Source organism: Mesoplodon bidens (genome assembly GCF_964165515.1).
Source record: "Mesoplodon bidens genome assembly, chromosome: 2".
Classification (NCBI taxonomy): Eukaryota; Metazoa; Chordata; class Mammalia; order Artiodactyla; family Ziphiidae; genus Mesoplodon; species Mesoplodon bidens.
The window spans coordinates 174,716,121-174,740,109 of record NC_138177.1 but is presented as its reverse complement, the minus strand read 5'-3'; the positions used below and the strand labels follow the sequence as shown (position 1 = coordinate 174,740,109).

General features: G+C 59.3%; 2 protein-coding genes across 3 annotated transcripts; one reads left to right on the top strand and one right to left on the bottom strand.

The window, feature by feature from the left end:
* Positions 1-3,916: 3,916 nt before the first annotated feature.
* On the bottom strand, positions 3,917-6,662 carry HSPB7 (heat shock protein family B (small) member 7). The gene is made up of 3 exons (XM_081224245.1): positions 6,282-6,662; positions 5,655-5,788; positions 3,917-4,486 (listed from the first exon to the last, which is right to left on the bottom strand). Exons 1-3 carry the CDS (start codon positions 6,457-6,459, stop codon positions 4,307-4,309), a joined length of 492 nt encoding a protein of 163 aa, XP_081080371.1. The 5' UTR covers positions 6,460-6,662; the 3' UTR covers positions 3,917-4,306.
* A 5,158-nt stretch (positions 6,663-11,820) lies between these two features.
* On the top strand, positions 11,821-23,818 carry LOC308611795 (chloride channel protein ClC-Ka; the record flags this gene model as incomplete). Of its 2 annotated transcripts, none has more annotated exons than XM_081223830.1 (19): positions 11,821-11,920; positions 12,579-12,707; positions 13,466-13,594; positions 14,601-14,740; positions 15,083-15,160; positions 15,253-15,331; positions 15,873-15,998; positions 16,360-16,444; positions 16,555-16,656; positions 17,208-17,292; positions 17,547-17,720; positions 18,175-18,244; positions 18,414-18,524; positions 18,888-19,101; positions 19,993-20,126; positions 21,772-21,860; positions 22,011-22,091; positions 22,849-22,935; positions 23,409-23,818. In XM_081223830.1, 19 exons carry the CDS (start codon positions 11,821-11,823, stop codon positions 23,454-23,456), a joined length of 2,061 nt encoding a protein of 686 aa, XP_081079956.1. In that variant the 3' UTR covers positions 23,457-23,818. The 2 variants fall into 2 exon arrangements, with proteins under 2 accessions (XP_081079956.1, XP_081079955.1); XM_081223829.1 differs by having other exon boundaries at positions 22,008-22,091.
* Positions 23,819-23,989: the final 171 nt, after the last annotated feature.

The following is a 23,989-nucleotide window of genomic DNA, read 5'->3' as shown; positions in this document are numbered from 1 at the left end:
TTTTCTTTTTTCTTTTTTTTGGTTGCACCAGGTCTTAGTTGCAGCAGGCAGGCTCCTTAGTTGTGGCAGGAGGTCTTCCTTAGTTGCAGTAGGAGGGCTCTTTAGTTGTGGCTCGCGGGCTACTTAGTTACATCACGAGAACTCTTAGTTGTGGCATGCATGTGGGATCCAGTTCCCTGACCAGGGATTGAAACTGGGCCCCCTGCAGTGGGAGCACAGAGTCTTAACCACTGTGCCGCCAGGGAGGTCCCCCAAGTCTTGGTCTTGATGGAGCCAGAGACAGTGTGGGTGAACAGGGGGTGTCAGGATCCAAATCTAAATGAAATAACAGGGCTCTAAATGAGCCCTTCTGGGCATTTTCAATGCATGGCATATGGGGGCTAGAGTCAACCACCATGTGCCAAGCCCCTTAAGTGAATTACGGAACAACCACCGCAGGTAGATCCTATTAAGCACCATTTTATGGTGCAACAGAGGCACAGAGAGGTTAAGTTACTTACTCAAGATCACAAAGCTCAGAAGCAGCAGAGTCAAGATTTGAAGCCAGGTGCTGTGACTCCAGAGTCCGCAATTGACCCTCCACCCTTTACTGAGGCTTCTTAGCTTTTTAAAAAATTCTACAAACACTTACTTAGCTCCTTTCCCATGCCAGGCTTGGGAGCAAGAGGGCAGAATAAGGCATCTTCTGCCATGGCAGACCTGGGATCCAAGGCACACTGGGAAGAGGATGGGGGCAGGCGGGAGATGGAGGGGTACAATGTTGGAGGCGGGTCAGGGAAGGATGGCCTGGGGATGGGGGGGGTTGCTCTGGTAGAGAAGCTCTGGCCTGAAGTTCTAGAGTCCTGGATCTTCACCTCATCTCTGCCACTGACTTGCTGTGTGACCCTGGGCAAGATCTTACCCCTCCCTGAGCCTAGGTCCCACCATCAAACCATGAGGAGTTTGGAATGACTCCCAGAGGACACAGGGCTGGCCAACCAAGCCTCAGGGTCTGCCCTCACTCCCAGGCATGTGCTCCTTTCATCTGAATTTGAGCTTCTTTTAAAGACAAGTTTTGGACCTAGGGTTCTTTGGGCTCTGTCTGTGACTCTGAGCGGGTAGCTCTGGAAGGCTTTCTGGAGGAGGAGGCTTTTGGCCTGGGCTAGGACTTTGAAAGTGATGGAACCTCCTAAGTCCTCCACACCCCTCTGGCACCACCTGACCTGGACCTTCTTGCAGGTCTCTAGCCCTAGAAGGCTGCATCTTTTCAACCACCTCGGCCTCCTGCCCACCCCCCACTCCAAAAGCTCTAAGATGCAGGAGTTCCCCTTCCCTATACAGGAAGGGACCAGGGGAGCTGCCTCGGTCCTTTGGTGGTGGGGGACTGATCTGGGGTGACCCAGCAGAGGACCTTCTAGAGTCACAATGATTCAAATTCCAGCCATACCACTTCCAAGCTGGGTGACCTTGGGCCAGTTGCTTGACTCTCTGAACCTCCTATCCTCCTTGGTACCTACCTTGCGTTTGCGATTGTTGTGGGGATGAGCACGTGTTTGGCACACACTAGGTGCTCAATGGATGGGGCTGCTACAATTCTTCTTCACGGGGCGGGGGCGGGGCCCAGGGCCCGCAGCCAGGCCTATATTTAGCCTAGAAAGTGTGGGGGGCCAGTGGAGACAAAGCGTGGCGGTCAGCCCAGGCGCCAGGGGGCGGAGTCAGCGAAGGAAAGCCTGCAGTCCCCACGTCCCCGCCCTCCTCTTCCGCAGGGTCACCTTGGCAGGAGGGCACCTTCACTCTAGATGTGCCCAGTCCCCAGCGGCCGCTCTGTCCGCGGCGCAGCCCTCATCCTCTAAAACCGGGATCTGGGGAGGGGCTGCTGGGGCCTGCGGGGTGGGGAGTATTCGGCCCCACTGGTGACTTAAGGAAATGCCCCCTTTCCCAGCCCAGCTTCCTGCCAGCCCGGCCCAGGGAGGGACGCCGCTGGGGTCGGGACGCCAAGGTGAGCCTGACCCCAAGTGGGGGTCGAGGGAGGGGGAAAGCTGGTCCGGCTCCTCCCCGCAACTCCTCGCCGATGAGTGTCGGGCTGCAAATAGCCCAGTGGAATCAGTGAGTCACAGAGGCTGGAAATACCGCGCCCCCGCTTCCCTCCCCTCCTCCTGTCTGCACCGAGCTGCGTGGAGGAGCTCCGCGGAGGAACTCTGATTTCAGTAGCGCCTGGGGGTGTGTGTGTGAGTCCTTCCAAAGGGTACTCAGACTCCCTGAACCAGTCAGCTTCTCCGCCAGGTTTCAGCCGGGCTATGCCCCGGGGCTGTGTGATCCTAGGCTAGTCACTCGGCCTCTCTGGTCCTCAGAACCCATCTGGTACGAGATAAGCTTCAAGATGTACAGCTGGCCCAACTCTGGTGTCCCTGTGCCTGGGACAGTGCCTGGCAGGTAGTAGCAGGGGCTGGCAGTTGGAGGAGAAGGCGATGCAAGGTTTTTCAGAGAAATAATTCCCGGATTATTGCCCTGGTGGGCCTGGGAGCCGAAGGAGGAGGCGAAGGACACCCACATTTCTGTGAGGTCTTGAACTTTGCTTGAGCTACCACCCCTGCCCCCAGATCTCAAGGAAGGTATGTCTGTTCATCCCCAGCCTTCGCACACTGCTGCCGCCAGCCCCATCCCAAGTTTGAGAACTTCAGACGGGTGATCTCCAGAGGTCCATGATTCTGTTGTTTATTGTGTGTGCAGGGTACAATGCCAGAACCCTCCTCTCCCCCCGCCCCAGTCATTTCCTAAGGGCCCCAGAATGGCAGGGGTGAGAGGGCACCTTACAGCACACTGACCAAAGAGGTGCAGAGGGCCGAGGCTGGCCTTGCCACTTGCTCCAGGGGCCCCGACTAACTGGGAACCACCCTTACCTATCACCCCTGCTTCTGTATGTGGGAGACTGAGCCAGGGTCACGGGGGGCAGTTGGGGCTCCCCAGAATGAAGGCAGACGGGAGGTCCTTGCCCTGGACTGGGGACTAGGAGGGAACTGGGGTGGGGACTCTTCCTGTGATTAGGACATTTTCTAGCAGGAAACTGTGGACGCAGGGTGCACAGGCTGAGAGGCAGAATGAGGGGAACTACCCGCCATGGCCCGGAGGGCTGGGAGGGCGGTTTGAGAGCAGCTTCTGACATCGTGGGTTCAAATCCAACCATCAGTGGTTAAGCTGGGCGCTCAGCTGTTCAGACTCTGTCCCCATTGAGAAGAATGGAGATGGTAAATCTGATTTTAGAACGTTCCGAATTTGGCTTTAACCCGTGGTAATGTTTAGTATTTGAAGGACAAAGATAAATGTGCACGTGTGTACGTGCATGTGTGTACGCCTGTTTGTGTGTGTGTGTGTTTGTGTGTGGTATACACACACCAAGCCTATAGCTTCACGGATTATAGAGGACAGGATGGGGGAGGTGAATGGCCACAAGGGAAGGTTGGCAGGAAGCTGGGGTCCTACCTTGAGGACCCAAAGCCCCATCCATGCTTCCTCTGTTGGGTAACATGTCTGCAGTGGAGGCAGCCCCAGGAGCCCAGGTCTCTGGGTGGGAGGGAGAAGGATCAGCCCCACCCCTTGGCCCAGGCTTACCTGGGGGCATGAGCAGGTAACAGACGGTTCACACAGTTTATCACGAACCAGCTGTATTGGAAAAACCCCATCCATATACAGACACAATGTGGCCCTGCGCTGGCACAGCTGGCTGGCTGGGGCACCTTGTGGGCAGACAGCCTGGCAGCTGGTTCGGGGCTTGGAGAACAGCAGAGGGGAAGCGGACCATCGTGGCTGTCTCTGGCCTCCCTGTGCCCGGGCGGTTCACTTTAGCTGGGCACCTCTGCCTGTGATCTCCCTCTGCTTCTCCCGCTCCCCTTGGCCAAGGGGGTCCCAGGTCCCCAGGTCCCCAGTCCCCCTGCCCCTGCCCTGCAGAGACTCCATAGATCAGAATTTGTCTGTCTGTCCTGCAGATTATTTGCCCAGAGTTCCTGCCTGTCCCAATCCCCCTTCCCCAAACTGGGTTCTTCAGGATCTCCTGTTCCCCATCCCAATCCCTTTATTCTGGATTAAGTGAACGAGGCCACATCTGGAATCTGGGGGCCACGGGTGAAGCGAGGGGGTCCCTGGCCTGCCCTGGGTAGAGCAGAAGGCCACATTTGGAGGGGACGACCCACCTGGGGTCTGGGGTGGAGGTGTCAGGGCCTGAACCTGGGCTGAGATGTCCTGGAAGCTGTCATGAGGGGGTCAGGAGAGCCACTCTGGCCGGCCAGTGGGGGAGAAGATGGGGGAGTTGGGGGAAGGGAGGGGGAGGCCGTCAGATTTTTATCTCGGTCCGGAAGATCTGCTGGACGTGCTCCGTGTGTGGCTGGCGCCGAGCCCGGATGATGAGGCTGCCGTCCTCTTTCAGGGCCGAGGTCACCGATGTGGGGTCCACGTCCTCCGGCAGTTGGCACTTGTGAGCAAAGGTGTTCATGACCGTGCCGTCAGCTGCCAGCTGGGGAAGGGGTGATGGGTCAGGGCAGGCTGCCCCGCACCCTTGTCCTTCTCACGTCAAGCCACAGCCCCTGCTCCCCAGTCTAACCCCAGCTGGGCCCCCCTGTGCCAAGGGGTTCTGCTCTCAGGTGCAGAGGCCCAGCCTAGGGGCTGGCCAGGGCTGAGCAGGGACAGGTGCCGAGGTGCTTAGAGGTGCTCCAGCGGTCCTGGGGGAGAGGCAAGGGCTTGGTGGGGGAGCTCAGATGGGGAGGAGACTCAGTGGCAGAATCTGGGGCTCCTGAGCAGCAAGGAGGTGGCACAGAGCAGAGCTGAGCCCTCTTGGATTCCCGGATACACGGTGTCCACCGTCAGGGCTCGGCCGGCGGCCCCTCCTGCGTGACTCAGCCAGCACATAGTGTCCAGAGGAGCCTGGGGTGGCTGAGTCACTGGTGAGGGTGGCAGGGCTGGCACGTGCTGCTCACTGGTCCTGGTGCCCACAGTTCTTGGCTTCCCTGAGAGGCGCCCCTCAGGCATCCAGCCTCCTGTGCTCAGGGGAGAAAGCCAGGCCAAGGGGGATCCAGAGGCAGCCTTGGGCCGACCCTCTTCCCTAAGGAGCAGCAGTGGCTCTGGCCCGCTGGGGGCAGCATCCCTGTTCAGCCAGAGCCACACCCTCCTCCAGGGTGCAGGCCTCCTGGAAGCTGGGACTCAGAGACCCTAGTGACCAAGTGACCCTGAGACCTGTGGGTGGAGGGAGTGTGGGGTTTGGGGTGTGTGTGACCCTGAACTGCAGGGCCTCTGCGCAACCTTGGGCCTAATTCAGGGGTCCAGAGGTGAGGGACCAGTGAGCCCCCCACCTCTCCAGATGCCCACAGGAAGGTCTATCCTGCCTCAGCCACGATCTCCCTCCTCTCATCTCCCTTCTCACCTCCCCGCAGCATCCCTCCTCCCCTCCCCCATCCCCTGTGGCTTCCTCAGCTGCCCTGGACTCCGGAAGAAAGCATCTGGGAGCCTGGGGCAGAGAGAGGCAGTCACGGGGGTCCCGTGGCCCACCAGCTACAGGAGCGAGGCCTCTAGTTTGTCCTGGGGGTTGGGGGGTACTGGGCAGGGTGCGGGCTGCCGGGATGAGTGGGGACACAGGGCAGAGGGTACAGGCGTGGGGCCCAGGATCTGGGGGCGGGGAGTGGGCTCACCTTCTCAGCTCGCACCTCGATGTTGTTGTTGGAGGTGGTAACGATGATGTCTTCAGGTGAGAAGTCGCTCACATCCACGGCAAACTCATAGGCATCTCCCAGGGTCTTGATGTTGCCCTGCCCCCCGGGACGGGCTGTGGGGAGGGCTGCCGTGAGCAGAGCAGAGGGCGGGCTGGCCCTCAGAACCCAGGTCTCCGGCTCCCTCTCCGGAGGGAAGGGGCTGGCCCCGGGCCTGAGCTCCCCCTCAGCCTGAGCTCCCCCTCAGCCGTAGCTGCCTCCCTCCCTGCCTGCCACCTGCCCTCTGGCAGCGCACCTTTTCCGCCTGGGGGGGGGGGGGGGGGGATGGGGCCTTACCCAGCACAGGTGTGTGTGTGTGTGTGTATATATGTCTGTAGTGACCCACCCCAGGCCTGGAGTAGGGGTGCGTGTAGCTGAGCCCCAGGCCAGAGCTGTTTCTTGTTCTCACGGCCACATCTGTCTCTGTGGCCGCATCTGTCCCGGGGGTCACACGCGGCTGCAGCTGTACAGCACCTGTTCCCGGCAGCTTGGCAGCTGCAGCTACATCAGGTGGTGCCCTGGAGCAGGTGTCCCCTCCCTGGGCGCCTCCCCTCCCCACGGAGGACTTGCCTGGGAAGGCCAGGGGCTCCGAGTGGGGCCGCATGAAGCTGCCGAAATCCTCGGAGAACATGCTCAAAGCCTTCTCCATGGGCGGCTCCTGCGCGGGAAGGGTGTGGGAGGCCGAGGAGGAGGAGGAAGAATGGAAGCTTCTCTCCGCTCTGAAGGTGGAGGAGGTCCTGTGGCTCATCCACGGGCGGGCGGCCGGGCCCTGGCCGGTGGGCAGGGTGGACAGGAGGGCGCGTGGGCAGGAGGCTCGGAGGGAGCGTGCCGGGCCCCGACTGCCGCCGCTTTATAAGGCCCGACCGTCGCTGGGCGCGGGGCCAGCCCCTTGTCTACCGGCTAAATTTAGTCCTCTCGGTGGCCCAGAGGGGCTGGAAATCTTCTCCAGTGAGACGGCACTGCTGACAGTCCAACACAGGCAGGCCCATGAGGCTGAGCTCACTGCCCGGCATTCCAGACCGATAACTCCAGCACCGGAGCCTCCCATGGCAACGAGGTGGAGACCTATGCTGTCCCTTTGCCACTCAGACCCCGGGGCCCACCTCAGGACGTTGTGTGCGTTCGGTGTTTCTGTGTCTCCCCCACCAGATTGCAAGCTCCTGGAGGACAGGGTTTTCTCTCTCTCCGTCCCCTGTCCCCCAGAGTTCCAGCCCTGGCGGAGAGGGATCTAGGTGTGGGTGATCAGGGCAGAAAGGCTCAAGCCCCTGGCTCTGGGGAGAGTGGGAGATGCAAGGTCAGGAGGTCAAGGGTGCATGGAGGACCCCCACATGCTGGACCCCTGTGTGAGGCGAGGGGTTCCCTCCCTCAGGGCAGATAATCACAGCCATCTCCTAGGAAGGACTGAGACAGCCCCGGGGTGGGGGGGCGGGTATAGACTGTGCAGCTGTTCCCCTGCCAGCTCCCACGGGGACCCAGACCTCATGCTTACCTCCCTACCCCCACCCACACCTCCCAACCTGGGAACATTTCGGGACCCAAGAGGAGAAAGCTGAGGCCGGGCTGGAGCTTGGGCCTGAGCTCAGTGGGGGAGAGCAGATAATTTAGGAATGGTCCTTAACAATATAAAAGGTTATGTTCCCAGGAAATGTCTGCTTGGCCTCCAGCTCAGAGGAGATGCCGGGGGTGGCAGCGGGCAGGGTCTCGGTCAGAGGTACAGGAGAGCTCCGCAAGACAATCATTCTAGCTCTGACTTCTCAGGTGCCTGCTGGGCACCGGCTGCTGGCTGCGAGCTCCCCAGCATGGCCTCATTTGATCCCCGCACGGCTCAGGAAGGAGATGGTATTCCCATTTTATAGATAGAGAAACAGAGCCTCACAGAGAGCCTGGGGCTTGCACACGAGCAAGTGGCAGAGCTGGGATTTGAACCCTGTCTTATCTGATCCAAACCCTCCAGGAGGCCGGGGTGACCTGAACATTCAGTTATGGAGACAGTCTGGTGCCGAACACCCCTGAGAAGCCCATCTGCCCGTGCACAGATCATGCGGGACCAGGGAGTGAAGCAGGGAAGGCCGTTCTGGGAGGCGGGGGGTCCTCTGCTGCCCAGGTTGCAGTGTGGGGCCTCTGCGTCCCCCCTCCAAAACCTGCCCTTCCTTCCCAGATCAGCTCCAGTTCCTCCTCCTCCATGGAGCCCTCCCTGATTGCTGCAGCCCACACAGGGGGGCCTGCCCAGATGCCCTCTGTACCAACTGGCTTTGCCCACCCCAGCACCTGAGTGTGACGTGGTCTTCCTGGGTCCTCTCTCCCCTATCAGACTGGCAGTTCCCTGGGTTAGGGATTCGCCTGTCTCCCCGTTAGACTGGGGGCTCCTGAAGGTCGGGACAGTTTCTCTTTTCTCTGGCTCCCACAACACTTTCTCCCTGGGGTGGTTGGCGGGGTGGGGGGGTCCGTCAACACGGGTAACCACTGGTGCTGGTAGTCCGTGAAGTGGGGTCAGGGTGGTGGCTGGAGCCAAAGGGGTCTGTCTGTCTAGTGGAGATTCCTGCCTGGCTTGTGTCACCCATCCTGGCCGACGGGGTTCCAGTAGGGCTGCCAGGAAGTCACCAGCACTGAGGTGAGGTGGAAAGAGGGTGGGGTGGGGGTGGGGGACCCAGAAGCCTGCCGCCCGCCAGGGAAACAGGAGCCAGTGGCTAAATGCAGATACAAGGTCATGGTGCTGAGGGCCTGAGTCACTGCTCCTGGACGTCAGATCTCATTACCCACCCCCGCCCACCATTCCTCCCCCTGCTTCCCCCCATCCCTGAGGCATCACCCGCACATGCACTGGATCCACTGACTTCAATGGCCAGGAGGGACCCTGAAAGGTCATCAAGGCCGTTCCCCTGTCTCTGTGCATGTCTCTCCTTTCAGATCCCAGGGACAGAAGGAACTTCAGAGACGATCCAATGCCTTGAATCCCATACCTGCCAGGGCACCCCAATCACTCGGAGGGACTTTCAACAAACACAGACTCTTCTCATGTACCCCAAGATTCTGATCTGGGCTCTTGGGAAGGGACCAGGAATTGGCTCCCATCAGGTCCCCACTCAGCCGGCCCACAGGCCAGTGTCCGGAAACCACTTATCACTCAGCAGGTATCTACTGAACACCTGCTATGTGCCGGGCACCGTTGAGGCTCTGGGGGACTCGTGATGAACGAGGCAGAGATAGGGCCCTGCCGTCATGGCTCTCAGGCTCCCCTCATTGGACAGAAGAGGAAACTGAGTCTCCGAGCGGTGAAGGACCCATTAGGGATGGGAGAGCTGCTCTGGCATCAAGCTCTCACCCTTCACTGCTTGATGCAGGAGAGGGAGAAGTTGGGGGCTGGCATCAGGGGGAAATGGCTTTGGGAGGGACTAGCCACCAGCACTATGTCCCTTTGCTTTCCTCTTCCCAGTTTCCTGATGCTCACAGGGCTGGAGGTGAGGGTGTGGCCGTGCAGTGCTGGCTGGCTGGCCAATGCCGGCTGTGAGTTGGAGCCAGCAGCTGCCCGAGACCAGAGATGGGTTTGGGATGTCAACAGGGCGGCCAGTTATCCTGTTACTGTACACAGGTTGGGGCAGCGGAGGCAACGGTGGGCCCAGATCCATGCAGAGCAGCAGCCTCCACTCCCCAACACCCCCACCCCCCACCCCCAACACACATGTGCTCCTATTTGGGATTAACTTGGCTGACATCTAGGGGCAGAGGGTGGCTCAGGGCCTCAGGATTTTAACGAGTCATTGAGGTCCATCGTGATTTTCAGAAAGGGGGCTTTGTCTGGAAGAGCAGGGGGAGTTGTCCCAGATCTCTTGCCCAAATCTTCTAAAATTGGTATCAGGCACAAATCCTCTGCTTTGTGCCCAAAGCCTTGCCCTGAAGGCTTAAGCCACAGGAGCTGGAGGAGCTCTGGGAAGAGGGAGAGCCACAGAATCGAAGTCTGGGTTCAGCCTTTGCTTTGTGACCTTAGATGAGTGACTGCACCTCTCTGATCCTCCATTTATTATCTGAAAAATGGTGATGCTGTCCCTGACCCACAAGGGTGCTGGGAGGATTCACTGGGTTCCAGACCTAATGTGCATGTTCCTACATTCCACTGGGGTGGGACAGGGTCTGTGGCATTTACGTAGAAGCCCCAAGCAGAGCCACTGCCCCTTGGGTGCTGTGGTTTGAGGCAGTCTTCTCAGACTGGAGGGTCTGGACGTGAGGATCTAGCCCAAGTTCCTCCCCTCCGCCCAATTCCCTTCCCCTGCTCCAGCTTGTCGGCCCCCTCCCCAGCTCTGAGCAAGGCAGGTCTTCAAGGCAGGACCTCGGAGAGGTGTGAAGCCTTTGGAGTCAGGCAAACCTGGATGGAACTTTTTTTTTTCTTTTGCGATACGTGGGCCTCTCACTGTTGTGGCCTCTCCCGTTGCGGAGCACAGGCTCCAGACGCGCAGGCTCAGCGGCCATGGCTCACGGGCCCAGCCGCTCCGCAGCATGTGGGATCTTCCCAGACCGGGGCACAAACCCGTGTCCCCTGCATCGGCAGGCGGACTCTCAACCACTGCGCCACCAGGGAAGCCCCGTGGATGGAACTTTTGACTTTGTCCCTCAGCCTCCGTGACCCTGGGCAAGCAAGCAGCCTCAATTCTCCGAAACTCTGTTTCTTTATTTAAATATTTATGTATTTAAATATTTATTTATTTATTTATTACTTATTAATTTATTTTGGCTGGGCCGTGTCTTAGTTGTGGCACTCAGAATCTTTGTTGTGGCATGCGGGATCTCTAGTTGCAACATGCGGACTTCTTAGTTGTGGCATGCATGCGGGATCTAGTTCCGTGACCAGGGATCAAGCCCTGGCCCCCTGCCCTGGGAGCGTGGAGTCTTACCCACTGGACCACCAGGGAAGTTCTGAAACTCCGTTTCTTTAAAATGGCCTAATACTGCCCACCTCGCTGGGTTTCTCTGAGCACTCACTGATTTGGAGGAGGGTTGAGCACAGTGCCTGGCATATCGCAAAGATGCAGTAATAATAGCACCCCTTCCCTATGGGTCCTTCTCCTCTTCCTTCTCTGCTCTTTCAAGCCCCTCCCATGCCCAGCTCTGAGAACCCAGAGCCCTGACCTTCAGCCCCTGCAGATGACCCCTCACCATCCTGCTGTGTCATGAGCTTCCCCCTCCCAGGCCCTGCGTACCCCACCCGGTAGCTGGGTTGGGTGCCACCCGCCTCTGTGTGGCTCTGGTAGGTTGGGGAGCCCCTGCCCCTCGTCCCTCCTGGCTGCTCTGGCCTGCACCACTCAGCTGGCTGGGGCAGTTCCAGTTGGTTTGTCAAGGACATTCTTAATGGCCAGGGTAAACCCCGGCGGGCTGGGGCGGGGAGGAGGGGGGGGCCAGGATGTTGATTGGTGGAACACACACCTGTCCAGGTGCACCTGAGCTGCAAGCAAAGGAGTCTCTGTCAGAGGAGGCCTGCCTGGGGCCACAGCAGAGCGGACTGACAGAGGTGAGGGGCCGCCGGGTTCAGAGCTGGGGCAGGGACTTGGATGGAACCTGCCAGGACCAGGGCAAGGCAGGGCAGGCAGGGCAGGAGCAGGAGGCTGGGGGGCAGGGAGCCAGCACCTCCTTTGGACCCTCACAGCTTCTCCTTCTGGGCCTGGAGTTTTCCTGACTCTGGCCTGAGCCAAGGGGGAGGAGGCTCAGGGATGGGCATGGGGAGTCAGAGTGGGCCATGGGGACCCCACAGTGAGACAGTGACTCCCCTGGGCAAGGAGACTGCTCTGAGCAGTGGAAGCAGACAAGCGTCCAGGGAGGGTAGGAGTGGTGGCCACAGGATGGGGAAGGGGGCTCTGAGCCTGGGGTCCTGGCTTGATCAACCTGCTGCTGGACATGGAGGGGACAGCTAGGGACCACCGCCCTCATCCCAAACATTAACACACACACTCGCACCCTCGGGGCCACCCCCTAAGGACACACCAGACCCACGTCCCCTCCTGAAAATGCCACCTTTCCCTTGTATCTGGGAAGTAGATATTGGAAGGGCCAAGTGGCTGGGTAAGGGCGTTGGAGCAGCTCACCGAGGGTCCGTCTGCCTTTCCACTCCCTCAGGGGCCTGATGGAGGAGCTGGTAGGGCTTCGTGAGGGCTCCTCAGGGAATCCTGTGACACTTCAGGAGCTATGGGGCCCGTGTCCCCGCATCCGCCGAGGCATCCGAGGTGACAGCTAGGTTCCCTTCCGCTCCCTGTCGAAAACCCCTCGGGACATCACCCTCCCTGGGTCCGCCTCCCCACCCACTTTGGAGCCCAAGAGCTGCCCCCCTCCTGGGCGGCAGGGAGGGAGGGGATCTGTCTGCCAGTCTGTGGGACAGACGTGCTAGATGTCTGCTCTCTGCCTTTGGGGAACGCAGTCCCCAGGCCTGATCACTCTGCCGGGGACCTTGCTAGGGGCCCAGTGGGTGTTCTCTGGCCTGACACCAGGACAGCCCCACCGGTCCTCGGACAACAGAGCAGTCTCTCTAGACTCTCGTGTCCTCTAAGCTATGTCCCCTGTGGAGATGCTGGAGAAAGTGTAGTTCCCAGCCCTCCCTCCACACCCTGCCCCCTCCGTCATTCTTCCATAAGTACCTCAGGAAGGGGCAGGGGTGGGGAGGGCGGGTGGGTCAAAGGCCCCCTCCTGGCGGGGCCAATAGGCCTGGCGCCCACCGTGCTGCCACCTTCACTTGCACAAATCCTGCTGTCTCTCACGTGACGCAGAGCCCCGCCCCAGCTTCCCTGGATTCGACCACGTGGCCCCAGCCCCACACAGCCCCTGCCCCCCGCCCCCGCCCCGTGCCCTCACTGGGCCCTGGGCTACCACCTGATGCCCCTGCCCCAGGTGGCCTCGAGTGGTTGAAGCAGAAGCTGTTCCGCATGGGTGAGGACTGGTACTTCCTGATGACCCTCGGGGTGCTCATGGCCCTGATCAGCTACACCATGAGCTTCACTGTCGGGCGTGTGGTCCGAGGTAACCCCTCCCCGACATGCATGGCATGCGCGCCTGCTCTGGACCCGGGGCTTTCGAGCACGCTTTCGGGATGCCAGATGGGCCGCCAGGTGCAGCGGGGGTGGGGGAGGGCTCTGGGTGGGGAGGAGGCCTGGGTCTGGTCCTGGCTTTGCTCTTGACTTGCTGTGTGACCCTGGGCAGGCTCCTGCCCCTCTCTGGGCCTCAGTCTCCTCATCTGCACAATGAGTGAAAGACCAAATATTCCTTCTTCCTGTGAGCTCTCTGCCCACCGCTTCCTGCCACCCCCGCTCCTTCTCCTCCCTCCTTGCTCTCAGCTCAGTAACTGTGGGGGAGAACACTTGTCTAAACCACCAGGCGTAGAACATCCTCTCCCCGTGCTTCGGCAGGCTCTCTCCACCCTGAGGTCTCCCTGGAAGAGGGGGCACGGGGCAGGAAGTGTCTAACACACCTTCTCTGGGAGACTTGCTCAGGTGGCATTACGAGGACCTGCCATGCACCAGACCTCATCTGAGAGCCCATTTGACAGATGGGGAAACAGAGGCTCAGAGATGTTGAATGGCTTGCAAAAGGTCACTCAGCTAGGGAGTGGCAACACTGGGATATGATCCAGGGTCCTACTCTTGCCTCCTCTTGGGGATCTGCCACTTACTGGGTGGTCCTGGGCCACCGCCCTCTGAGCCTCCATTTCCTGGCCAGCAAGTGGGTGTCTGAGGGCTGCAGAGCCTGTGGATGGCTCCCTGACTCCCAGCTGTCCCCAGCACACAAGTGGCTGTACCGGGAGATTGGGGACAGCCACCTACTCCGGTATCTCTCCTGGACCGTGTACCCTGTGGCCCTGGTCTCCTTCTCCTCAGGCTTTTCCCAGAGCATCACGCCCTTCTCGGGAGGTAAGCCCATCGCCATGCCATTCGCCTGTTTGCCTTGTCCCGCAGTGCCCACTGCCCAGAGCCTTTTCCTGTCCCTCGGGGCTCCTGATGGGGGGAGGCAGGAAACAGTAACCCCACTTCATAGCCAGAGAAGTCAGGCTCAGAGGAGTTGTGTAAGTTGCCTGAAGTCACACAGTGAGAAGGACAGATCTTTTTTTTTTAATATACATTTATTTATTTATTTATTTTTGTCTGTGTTGGGTCTTCATTGCTGCTGCGTGCGGGCTTTCTCTAGTTGCAGTGAGCGGGGGCTACTCTTCGTTGCGGTGCTCAGGCTTCTCATTGTCGTGGCTTCTCTTGTTGCGGAGCACGGGCTCTAGGCGTGCAGGCTTCCGTAGTTGTGGCACGTGGGCTCAGTAGTTGTGGCTCGCGGGCTCTAGAGCACAGGCTCAGTAGTTGTGGCCCATGGGCTTAGTTGCTCCGCGGCATGTGGGATCTTCCTGGACCAGGGCTCGAACCCATGTCCCTTGCATTGGCAGGCGGATTCTTAACCACTGCGCCCCCAGGGAAGCCCCAGGACAGACCTTGCTTGACTCGGGTCACTGTTGACTCTGCTCCCTTTCTGAGGGCTCCTCTGGGCCGGCACCATGGTTCCCCAGGGAGGTGCTCACGGAGGGGCGCATCTCTTCCAGGCCTCTCAGCTCCGCTTTCAGCTCCAGGCCAGCAGCACAGGGGAGCTGCAGGGATGCATCTGGGTGGCCTGAGATTCTCTCGTAGGTTCCCCCCCCATCCTGCAATAGCTGACTGGCAGGACCAGCTGGAAGAACGTAGGCAATTCACATCCCCTCTCTGACCCTCAGCTTCCTCATCTGCAAAATGAGTTTAGGAATCCTAACTCACAGGGTTTAGGAGAGCTGAGGAGATCATGATGTGAAGCCCTGTGCAGGGTAAAGCGATAAGGGTTTATCTAGAGATTGTCCCTCCTCTTCCTCCCCACCCTCACCCCGTCCATCCATCCCCTGCCAAGGTTCTGGAATTCCGGAGCTGAAGACCATCTTGTCGGGCGTGGTCTTGGAGGACTACCTGGATATCAAGAACTTCGGGGCCAAGGTGGTGGGCCTCACCTGCACCCTGGCCACGGGCAGCACCATCTTCCTGGGCAAAGTGGTATGGACGGGCATGAGAGCACCCCACCCCGTCCCACCCTGCCCTCCTGCCCCCTCTGCCTTTTCTCCATCCCCACCGAAGCTAGGTCAGGGGGAACTCAGGCCAGGGCCTGCCTTCGCGGGGCTCAGTCTTGGGGAGGAGACAGGCCAGGTCCCCAGAGCGTGACAAAGGACCTGGGGAGATGGAGCCATAGGGAGTGGGTGGAGCAGCCGAGCTGCCTCTGGATGAGGCTCCCTCTACCCCCTAACCCTGGGCCCGGAGCGGGAGGAAGGAGAGGAGCAAGGGCCCCGGCTCCCCCCAAGGGGCGGACCCTGTGCCCTGTGCGCACACCTCCTCTGGCAGGGCCCCTTCGTGCACCTGTCTGTGATGATCGCTGCCTACCTGGGCCGCCTGCGCACCAAGGCCATTGGGGAGTCTGAGGTAAGGGGCTCATGGGCCCCCCCTCCTTGGAGGAATGAGACGGAGGGGAGGGCGGGGGCTGACTCTCAGCGCGGGACTCCGGATCCCCCCAGAACAAGAGCAAGCAAAACGAAATGCTGGTGGCGGCAGCGGCGGTGGGCGTGGCCACAGTGTTCGCAGCGCCTTTCAGCGGTGAGGCCCTCCCCCTGCACCCCGGGCGCCCACCCCCGACCCCCCGTCCCTCCCCTGGCAGACTGACCACCTCGCTCCTCCGCCCAGCGGAGGAACCCGCAGGGAGGATGGCGGCTAATCCGGTCTTGGTTGTTACTTCAGTCTTACCGGGAGGGCAGAGCCGCCCCAGGGTGGAGGTGGGGGTGGGTGTCGAGATGCTTCACGGTCACATTAGACAGACTTGGGTTTGAGACTCAGCTCGCCTTGCGTGACCCTGGGCCGGTGAGTTCAGTTCTCAGCCTCATTTCCTCGTCTGTAAAATGGGGATTGTAATCGTCCCCACCCCAAAGGCTGTTGTTGTAAGGTTTGAGATGGCCGAGAGGAGCGCCACAAGCCCGTTCCCTGGGCAGGGGGCTCCCGCCCTGCCCTCCCCTCCCCTCAGCTCAGGACCAAAGAGAAGGGGGTGGCCCTGTCTCTTCGGGCTGTGGGAGAGCAGGACGGGAGTGGTCAGGGCGCTGGGAAGGGCGTGGTGGTGTCTGTCGAAGCTCAGTGTTGCCCCCAGGCATTCTGTTCAGCATCGAGGTCATGTCCTCCCACTTCTCGGTCTGGGATTACTGGAGGGGCTTCTTCGCTGCCACCTGTGGGGCCTTCATGTTCCGCCTCCTGGCTGTCTTCAACAGCGAGCAGGGTGAGCCCCGCCCTAGACCCTGCCCCCTGCCCCGCCTCCCCTCCCTCCTCCCCCCTCCCCTCCCTTTTCCCTCCTCCTCCCCTTCCTCTCCCTCCTCCCTCTTTTCTCCTCTCCCTTCTCTTCTTCCTCTCCACTCCCCTCCTTCTAGAAGTGTGGAAACGAATGGACCTGTATTGGGCATGAAGGATGGGAGGAGCCCCGAGGGTAGAAGCGGATGAAGCTGGCCGGGGAGGCAGGGCCAGGGAAAGGGTGTTTGGGGGCAGGACGTGGCAGGACCTCCACTCCTGCCTGTTAACTCTGAGCCTTCGGTTTGGCCGGGGTAGGAGTGTGGTCCCTGATCCCCACTCCCCTGCTTTCCCAGAGACCATCACCTCCCTCTACAAGACCAGTTTCCGGGTAGATGTGCCCTTTGACCTGCCAGAGATCTTCTTTTTTGTGGCGCTGGGGTGAGTGGATGCCTCTGGCCCCCCAAGAGCCCAACTGGGGGCCTCCCCCAGCCTGAACTGCTGCCCTTGGTCCTGGCGAGGGGCTCTGGACTCCCCTCCCCTCCCTGCAGGGCCATCTGTGGCATCCTGAGCTGTGCTTACCTCTTCTGTCAGCGAACGTTCCTCGGCTTTGTCAAGACCAATCGGGTCCTCTCCAAACTGCTGGCCACCAGGTGGGCTCTGCGTGGGGGCCAGGGACCCCTCAGGGTGATGCCCCTAGACTCTCCTGAGCCTTTATATAGAGATCCCCACCTCTCACCAACACCCCTGTCCAGGTCCCCATAGTAACTGCTCCCCCACTTACTAGGCTCCCAACCCCAGTATCTGAGCCCTCCCTCCCTCACTACCCTCCCTCCCCCTCACTGAACCCCTACTTCCCCGTGGAGCCCCAGGCCCCTTACTGAGCCCCCTCTCCTTACCAACCTTGTCTGCCCCCTGGCGTTGGCATTTCAGAATCAGCCCTCCTCCACCTTGGCGGGTCCTGCCCTGGTCCCACCTGCCTGGCGGGCAGCCTGCCTCTGTCCCAAGCTCTCCTATCAGCCCCGAGCCCTGCTTACCCGAGCAGTGTGGGGCTGACCCCGACACGTCCCCTGCGCCTGTGCCTCTTCCTCCCGTTCCTGCCTCAGCGTCAGCCCCCAGGGTGGGGGGCCCGCTCCGTGGGGTGGGGGGAGGGGAAGAGGACGGCTGGCACTGGAGCTGGCCCTCCACCCCCACCACCCCACAGCAAGCCTCTGTATTCAGCTCTGGCGGCCTTGGTTCTCGCCTCCATCACCTATCCCCCTGGCGTGGGCCGCTTCATGGCTTCTCGGGTAAGGGGTGCTGAGCTGGGGTGGCCAGAGGGGGGAATGCCCAGTCGTTGTCCAACTTGCGCCCGTCATCTCCCTTAACCCCCACAACACCTATAAGGGATGGCTGTGCAGCTCCAGGAGGGCCAGAGCCCTTGCCAAGGTCTCCCCCCAACAGCAAGTGGCAGAGGAGGATTTGAGGCAGGGTCAGGCAGTGGGGGGTGGCAGGGGCTGCCGCCCGGCCCTCACGCAGAACTCCGAGCTGCCCCCTTCTCCAGCTGTCCATGAGGGAGCATCTGGACTCACTGTTCGACAATAACTCGTGGGCGCTGATGACCCGGAACTCGTCCCCACCCTGGCCCTCGGAGCCCGACCCACAGAACCTATGGTTCGAATGGTACCACCCGCGGTTCACCATCTTTGGGACCCTTGCCTTCTTCCTGGTTATGAAGGTGGGCTCCCGGGGCCCCCAGGGATGTGCGCAGAGCTGAGGCCAGCCTTGGGTGGGATGGGGTACCTCCCCATAGCATGTACGTAGCGCAGGGCCTAGGCCTTCTCGCAGACTCCCTGACCTGACCTCTGCCCGCTGTGTGGTCCTGGGCAATTTGCTTCAGCTCTCTGAGCCTCGGTTTCCTCATCTTTAAAATGGGCTAGTTACTGTGCTTGCATCAAGGAAGGTTGAGAGGGAAAGGAGAGTCCCTGGCACAGGCACACAGTAGGCACTTTGCCAGGGTGGGGATCCTTCCCCTGGGCACACCTTCCCTCACACCAGATACTGGCGATGGGCGTGTGCCTGGGCATCCTCCTTCTCCCTGGGAAACGCCCCTGTCCCCGTCTTGTCCCTCCCTTGCCTTCTCCTGTCCAGCTGCCTCTAACCTCTGCCCCCTCGGTTCCCACCCCCCACAGTTCTGGATGATAATTCTGGCCACCACGATCCCCATGCCCGCTGGGTACTTCATGCCCATATTTATCTTCGGTGAGTCTGGGGTGTTGAGGGTCTGAGAGACTCAGGGTTATCGGGACAGGGCCATGGCTCCTGGTCCACCCACCTCCCCAGGATGGTACTGAGGTTGATCCCCAGGGATGGAGGGCTGTGGGGACCGGGTCAGCCTGGCTCCCTGTCCTCACCCTAAATCTGTGACCAGGAGCTGCCATCGGGCGCCTCATAGGGGAGGCCCTCTCTGTTGCCTTCCCAGAGGGCATCGTGGCTGGAGGTGTCACCAACCCCATCATGCCTGGGGGGTATGCCCTGGCAGGTGAGTAAACCGGGTTCCCACTGGATGGGCAAACATCGTGGGTCTGGGCTGGACCCGGAGAATCAGCCAGTAGTTCTGCAGGGCATGGGGAGGTCATTAGCCTCCCAATGAGCCCCACCCTTCCCTGAGCCCCTCCCCTTAGCCTCCATTACTTTTTCTAGCTCTGGTCTTGTCCCTGATGCCCCTTCCTCCTTACTGCTCTTTCTCTCACCAAGCCCAGGCATAGGGCACTTCCAACAGTGGCCAATGTGTGGCCTCTGGACAGTTCTCACCCCAGCCCATGGCCATAGTCACAGCAGCCTTGCCCTTTGCATGAAGCTGTCTCCTGGCCTGAGCCCCCCTCCCTGGCTCTGCCCTCTGCAGGGGCTGCGGCTTTTTCAGGGGCTGTGACCCACACCATCTCCACAGCATTGCTGGTCTTCGAGCTGACTGGCCAGATCGTGCACGCACTACCTGTGCTGATGGCGGTGCTGGCGGCCAACGCCATCGCCCAGAGCTGCCAGCCTTCCTTCTATGACGGCACCATCATTGTCAAGAAACTGCCATACCTTCCGTGGATCCGGTGCCGAAAAATCAGGTGAGCGGTGTCTGCTCAGGCTGGTTGAGCTGAGGTGATGGTGTCTGGGTGGGCTGACCTGGGACATGGGTGAGTGTGGGAGGGGCTGACACATGGCTGCTCCCTAGTCTCCATTCTCTCCAGCTCCCTGTGTGACCTTGGGGGAGTCCTTAGCCTCAGTGTCTTACTGGTCAGCAGTCGGTCTCCACAACAGGAGGACAGATATCGCCCATTTGTCAGAAAGTGGGGCTCAGAGAGGTGCCATGTCTTGCTCCAGGTCACACAGAGAGTCAGCACCAGCTCTGGGAGGTCCCACCCCTCCCCCTGCTCCTGCTCTGCTGTCCTCACTGGGGCGTTGGGAGCCAGAGGTGGGACTGGAATACTGCAATGGAAATGAGCTTTGAGGTCCTGACTCAACCAGACAGGGCCGAGCAGCCTCTGTCCCCAGAGAAAGAGGACTAAGAGGCTCTGAGAGTCCTGAGTCCAAGGCCCAGCTCCAAACATGTGCAAGTTGCCCCCTTCTCCAGACTCAGTTTCCCCATCTGTTAAATGGGGGTGGTGACTCCCGTGATTTTCAAACTTTAAAGCTCTTTTTTCCCTTTATGCCATAAAACTTTTCTTCAAATGAAATTCTCCAGTGACGGCTTCTGAATAAAACAGATCAAAGTAGAGCTGGTCTAGTGGGGAGATAGGGGTCCAGAGGGCTGGGAATCCAGAGCCAGGCCATAGGCCAGCTGGTCCCCAGGTTCCTCCCTGCCCACGTTGGGGTGCTAGGAGCTGTTCATCCCAGGAATCTCTTAGACCCTGCCCACGCTGGAGAACCGGCAAAACTCCTCCCGGGTCCCCCCAGCTTGTCCAGGGGTCTGGATAACCCCCACCCCAGGACCTGATGGGAGCATCCCTCTACCTCAGCTGTCACCACGTAACTGTGGAGCACTTCATGAACTGTACCATCACCACGCTGGCCAAGGACACACCGCAGGAGGAGGTGGTCAAGGTCGTGACCTCCACAGACACTGCCGAATACCCCCTGGTGGAAAGCACAGGTGCCCGACAGGAAGGGGGAGCACGAATGGGGAGGGGGCATTCCCTCTACCTTCCTCTTGGACCTGGGAGGGTCAGGCCCAGGAATGGGTAAGCAGGGCATTGTACCTATCAGGCACCTGGATCCAAAACCAGGCTCTGCAACTGTGTGACCTTGGGCAAGTCACTTCACCTCTTTGAGCCTCAGTTTCCTCATTGGTAAAATGGAGGTAATAGCCATCCTACTTGCGGAGCAGGAGTAGGATGATGGTAACACTACTAGGGTCTCCCAGAAGGCTCCTTCCCTCAGTCTCCCCTTCAGGCATTCCCCAACTAAGTCACCTCCCTCAACCCTGTTGCCATGAGAAAGACATCCTTTTAGAGAAAAATGAGTGGGGGCCCTTGTTAAAAGACACATAAGCTGAATCTTGGGAGAGGACCTAGCTAGAGCATCATTTCCCTCTAGGATAAGTACAGTATGAGTGGGAAAGATAAGCTGGGGGGTAGGGAGGGGACAGCCGTGCCCCACTCAGGGCCACTGTCAGCCCATATGTCCCCTTTGTGCAAATGAAACAAAATTGCACACTTGGCAAGCATAGCACAGCTGGATTTTGATCCCCACTTGTCCTTTGGGCAGGTATCTCGTGCAATGAGCAACCTGCACAACCGTATGGGTCATCCCCATACCTACCCCAAGAGGCATAAAGCTATTTATGAGCAGCAGAACTGTAGATAAGTCCCTTAAGCTTTATGAACTGCAGTTGCCACATCTGGAAAATCGGGAGGACAGAGTTGTCAGAGGTTCTCATCCCAAAGGCCAGGCCCTTCTCCCCACCCAAATTGGGACACCTATAACATTATCCCATAGAACATGCCAAATATCACACTTGAAAATATCTGCACATGGATGACCTCTCAAGAACCTTCACCCCCCTGCTAGAACAAGACAAACTCCACTTCTACCCTTAGAGCCACAGGAAGCAAAGAGTTCCCAACCAGCACAGGCCCAGCCTGTGGGACCCTGCTGCTCATCCAAGAAATAGCTTTAATTGTTTTTGTTTTTAAACAGGGAGCATTTGTATGTCCACTTGTAAAGTTTTTATTTTACTGGACAAAAAGCAAAAAGATCAGGCTGTCCCTCAAAACTAAATACCTGCAGACTCCAGTGATACCCTGGAGTGAGTCTTGCCAAGCCTCCAGCATGCAGGAGGACCTCAGAACATGGTGGCCTTCCAGGTTCATGCCTTCACTGGGCTGAGCCAGTGAAACTTCCTATGGGAAATGAGGGACAAAGCCCAGCCCTGACGCACAGTTTCATGCAGGTGTCCCAGACCTGCTCCTGCCTTGAGGCCCTGCCAGGTGGGGCATCTTGGGGTGGGCAGGTTACCTCCCGGGCCCCTGGCAGCCTTACCTGGCCACCCTCAGCTACTACTCTTCCACGTCAGAAGCTGAGTGACCTTGGGCAGGACAACTAACCTCTCTGTGCCTCTGAGCCTCGGTTTCCTCTTCCGTAAAATGGGTGATAATAGTTCCTGACCCATAGGTGCTGTACGTTCCCAAAAGTCCTGAGAACACCCAGCACAGTTCTTGGCACATCGTAGCTGTCCAGTAAACGTAAGTTCTTTTTTCATAATGTGGCTTTTTTCCTCTCCCTCTCCACTTGTCCAGAGTCTCAGATACTGGTGGGCACCGTGCAAAGGGCACACCTGGTGCAGGCCCTCCAGGCTAAGCCACCCTCCTGGGTTCCAGGACACCAGGTGAGTGCTCATATGAGGTGTCAGTAGAAGATGGGGAGTCAGCAGGGTTGTGAGGGGAGTGGCCAGCTGATAGCCTGTGGTTTGACAGGGGCTGCCTGGGGAAGGAGGAGCTGTCCCAGGCCCCCATAACCCTTCCCCCATTCCCAGCAGTGTCTGCAGGACATCTTGGCTGGGGGCTGCCCCGTGGAGCCAGTGACCCTGAAGCTGTCCCCGGAGACCTCCCTGCACCAGGTAATGGGGAAAATTTGCGCTGTGGGCAGACAGGGGTCCTGGGATAGAGGGAAGAGCCTGAGAGGGAAACTTGGCTCCAGCTTCCCGGACATGCTGTGTGGCTCTGTTCTTCCTGTGCCTGCTTCCTCACCTGTGGAATGGGCATGCAGTTCCCGCCCTCTCTGTCTCTCAGTTCCAGGGCTGTTGGGATGATGCAGAGACTAGGGAAGAGGGAGAGCTTGGGAAACAGAGGATTCTGGATGGAGAGAAACAGTGGTTAAAAATATGTCTTTTCATCAAGGCACACATGGGTTTCAATTTCAGTTCTACCACATTCTGCCTGTATGATCTTGGGCAAAGTACTTAATCACTCTGAATGCTGATCCCCTCCCCCCTGCAAGCACAGAGCCTGGCACATGGGTCATGGAGGGACAGAAGCAGGTTGGGGACCTAAGGGTGGCCCCAACCCCTCTGTGCCAGTGGATGATGCCGGATGATGCTGAAAAACGGGTCCTTTCCACTAGTCCCTTGTGTGGACTCTGGGGACCCCTGGTGGTCATATTGGACATTGTAGGCCCAGGTCTTGGTCTCCCTCCCACCATCACAGCTGTCCAGCCCTCCCAGGCTCAGAAACAAGGTGGGGTGGGCACCACTGGGACAGAGCCTGGCCCGGGCCTTCACCTCTGCTCAAAGCTGCCAACCTAGGAAGAAACTGAAGCCAGAGGGTTCGGGTGGGTGCCACCTACCCTCCAGTGTTTCCTAACCGCCCCCCCTGCAGGCACACAACCTCTTCGAGCTGTTGAACCTTCAGTCCCTCTACGTGACGTCTCAGGGCAGAGCTGTGGGCTTCGTGTCTTGGGTGGAGGTACCATGGTCCCGAGGGTGGAGCAAAGGGGAGGAGCCATGCTCGAACAGGCTGGCGGGGGCACCAAAACTCTGCCATCAAATTTGGAGGGGCGTTGGGACTTCCCTGGTGGTCCCGTGGTTAAGATTCTGCTCTTCCACTGCAGGGGGCGTGGGTTCGATCCCTGGTCAGGGAACTAAGATCCCACATGCCGCACAGCATGGCCAAAAAAAAAAAAGATTTGGAGGGGCCTCATGGGATTCTGATGAGCCTCACTTCCTGGCCCAGAGTAGCCAGCCACTTGGTCCAGCTACCTCTACCTTATTTTGTGGCCAGCCCTGCCATTCTCTGGGCCTCAATGAGCTGATCTATGCAATAGGGAGGCACTGGCTCTAAAATTCACTCCAGAATCAACCCTTAGGGGAGTCATACTATACTGGCGCCCCCCACTTGCAATCTCCTCTACATCCGCCCCACTCTGTTCTCTGTTCTAGTTGAAGAAAGCAATTTCCAACCTGACAAACCCTCCGGCCCCAAAGTGAGCCAGCCTGGCAAGATGAAACAGGGCCCCTCAGCTGCCCTGGTGAAGGAGATGGGGCAGAGACCTTGCCTCTCTCCCCCGCCATCATAACGCACCCCTCCCCTCCAGCCCAGCGCAACTCCTCGGCGAAGTAGGCAGCTAAGCTAGCACTGGAGAGGCCCCATAGTCACCACGTCCCATGCTCCATGAAACACGTGCTACCTGCCTTGAAGGACAAATCCCCCTCTGGACAGAACTCAGAATGCAAGACAGCAGAAAACCGGCATATGGTGGGTGCTCCATGAAAGAATCAAATTCACGAAGACATTGGTATATTCTGTCGCCAAGGGCACGCAGAGATGCCCTCTGAGGGTTGTATGACTCCCAACCGGAGGCTCCTGAGAAAAAATAAAGCTGATTGCCAGAGCCGTCTGTCCTTCATCTCAGCTTCCAGGGTGTTATCCTGCCACCTTAGCAAGGCCACGTTCGCCGGCCCTGAGTGAGCCCTTGGGCGCCCCCTGGTGGTCATATGGGCATTGCAGGCCTGGGGCCTGG

Bases quoted from the DNA above. Each gene is read 5' to 3' on its own strand.
- HSPB7 (XM_081224245.1), bottom strand. From the start codon at position 6,459: ATGAGCCACAGGACCTCCTCCACCTTCAGAGCGGAGAGAAGCTTCCAT. The intron at 5,789-6,281 runs GCAAGTCCTCCG...CCCTCCCCACAG, and splicing joins GGAGCCCCTGGCCTTCCCAG to CCCGTCCCGGGGGGCAGGGC. The intron at 4,487-5,654 runs GTGAGCCCACTC...CCCCTTCCCCAG, and splicing joins TCGAGGTGCGAGCTGAGAAG to CTGGCAGCTGACGGCACGGT.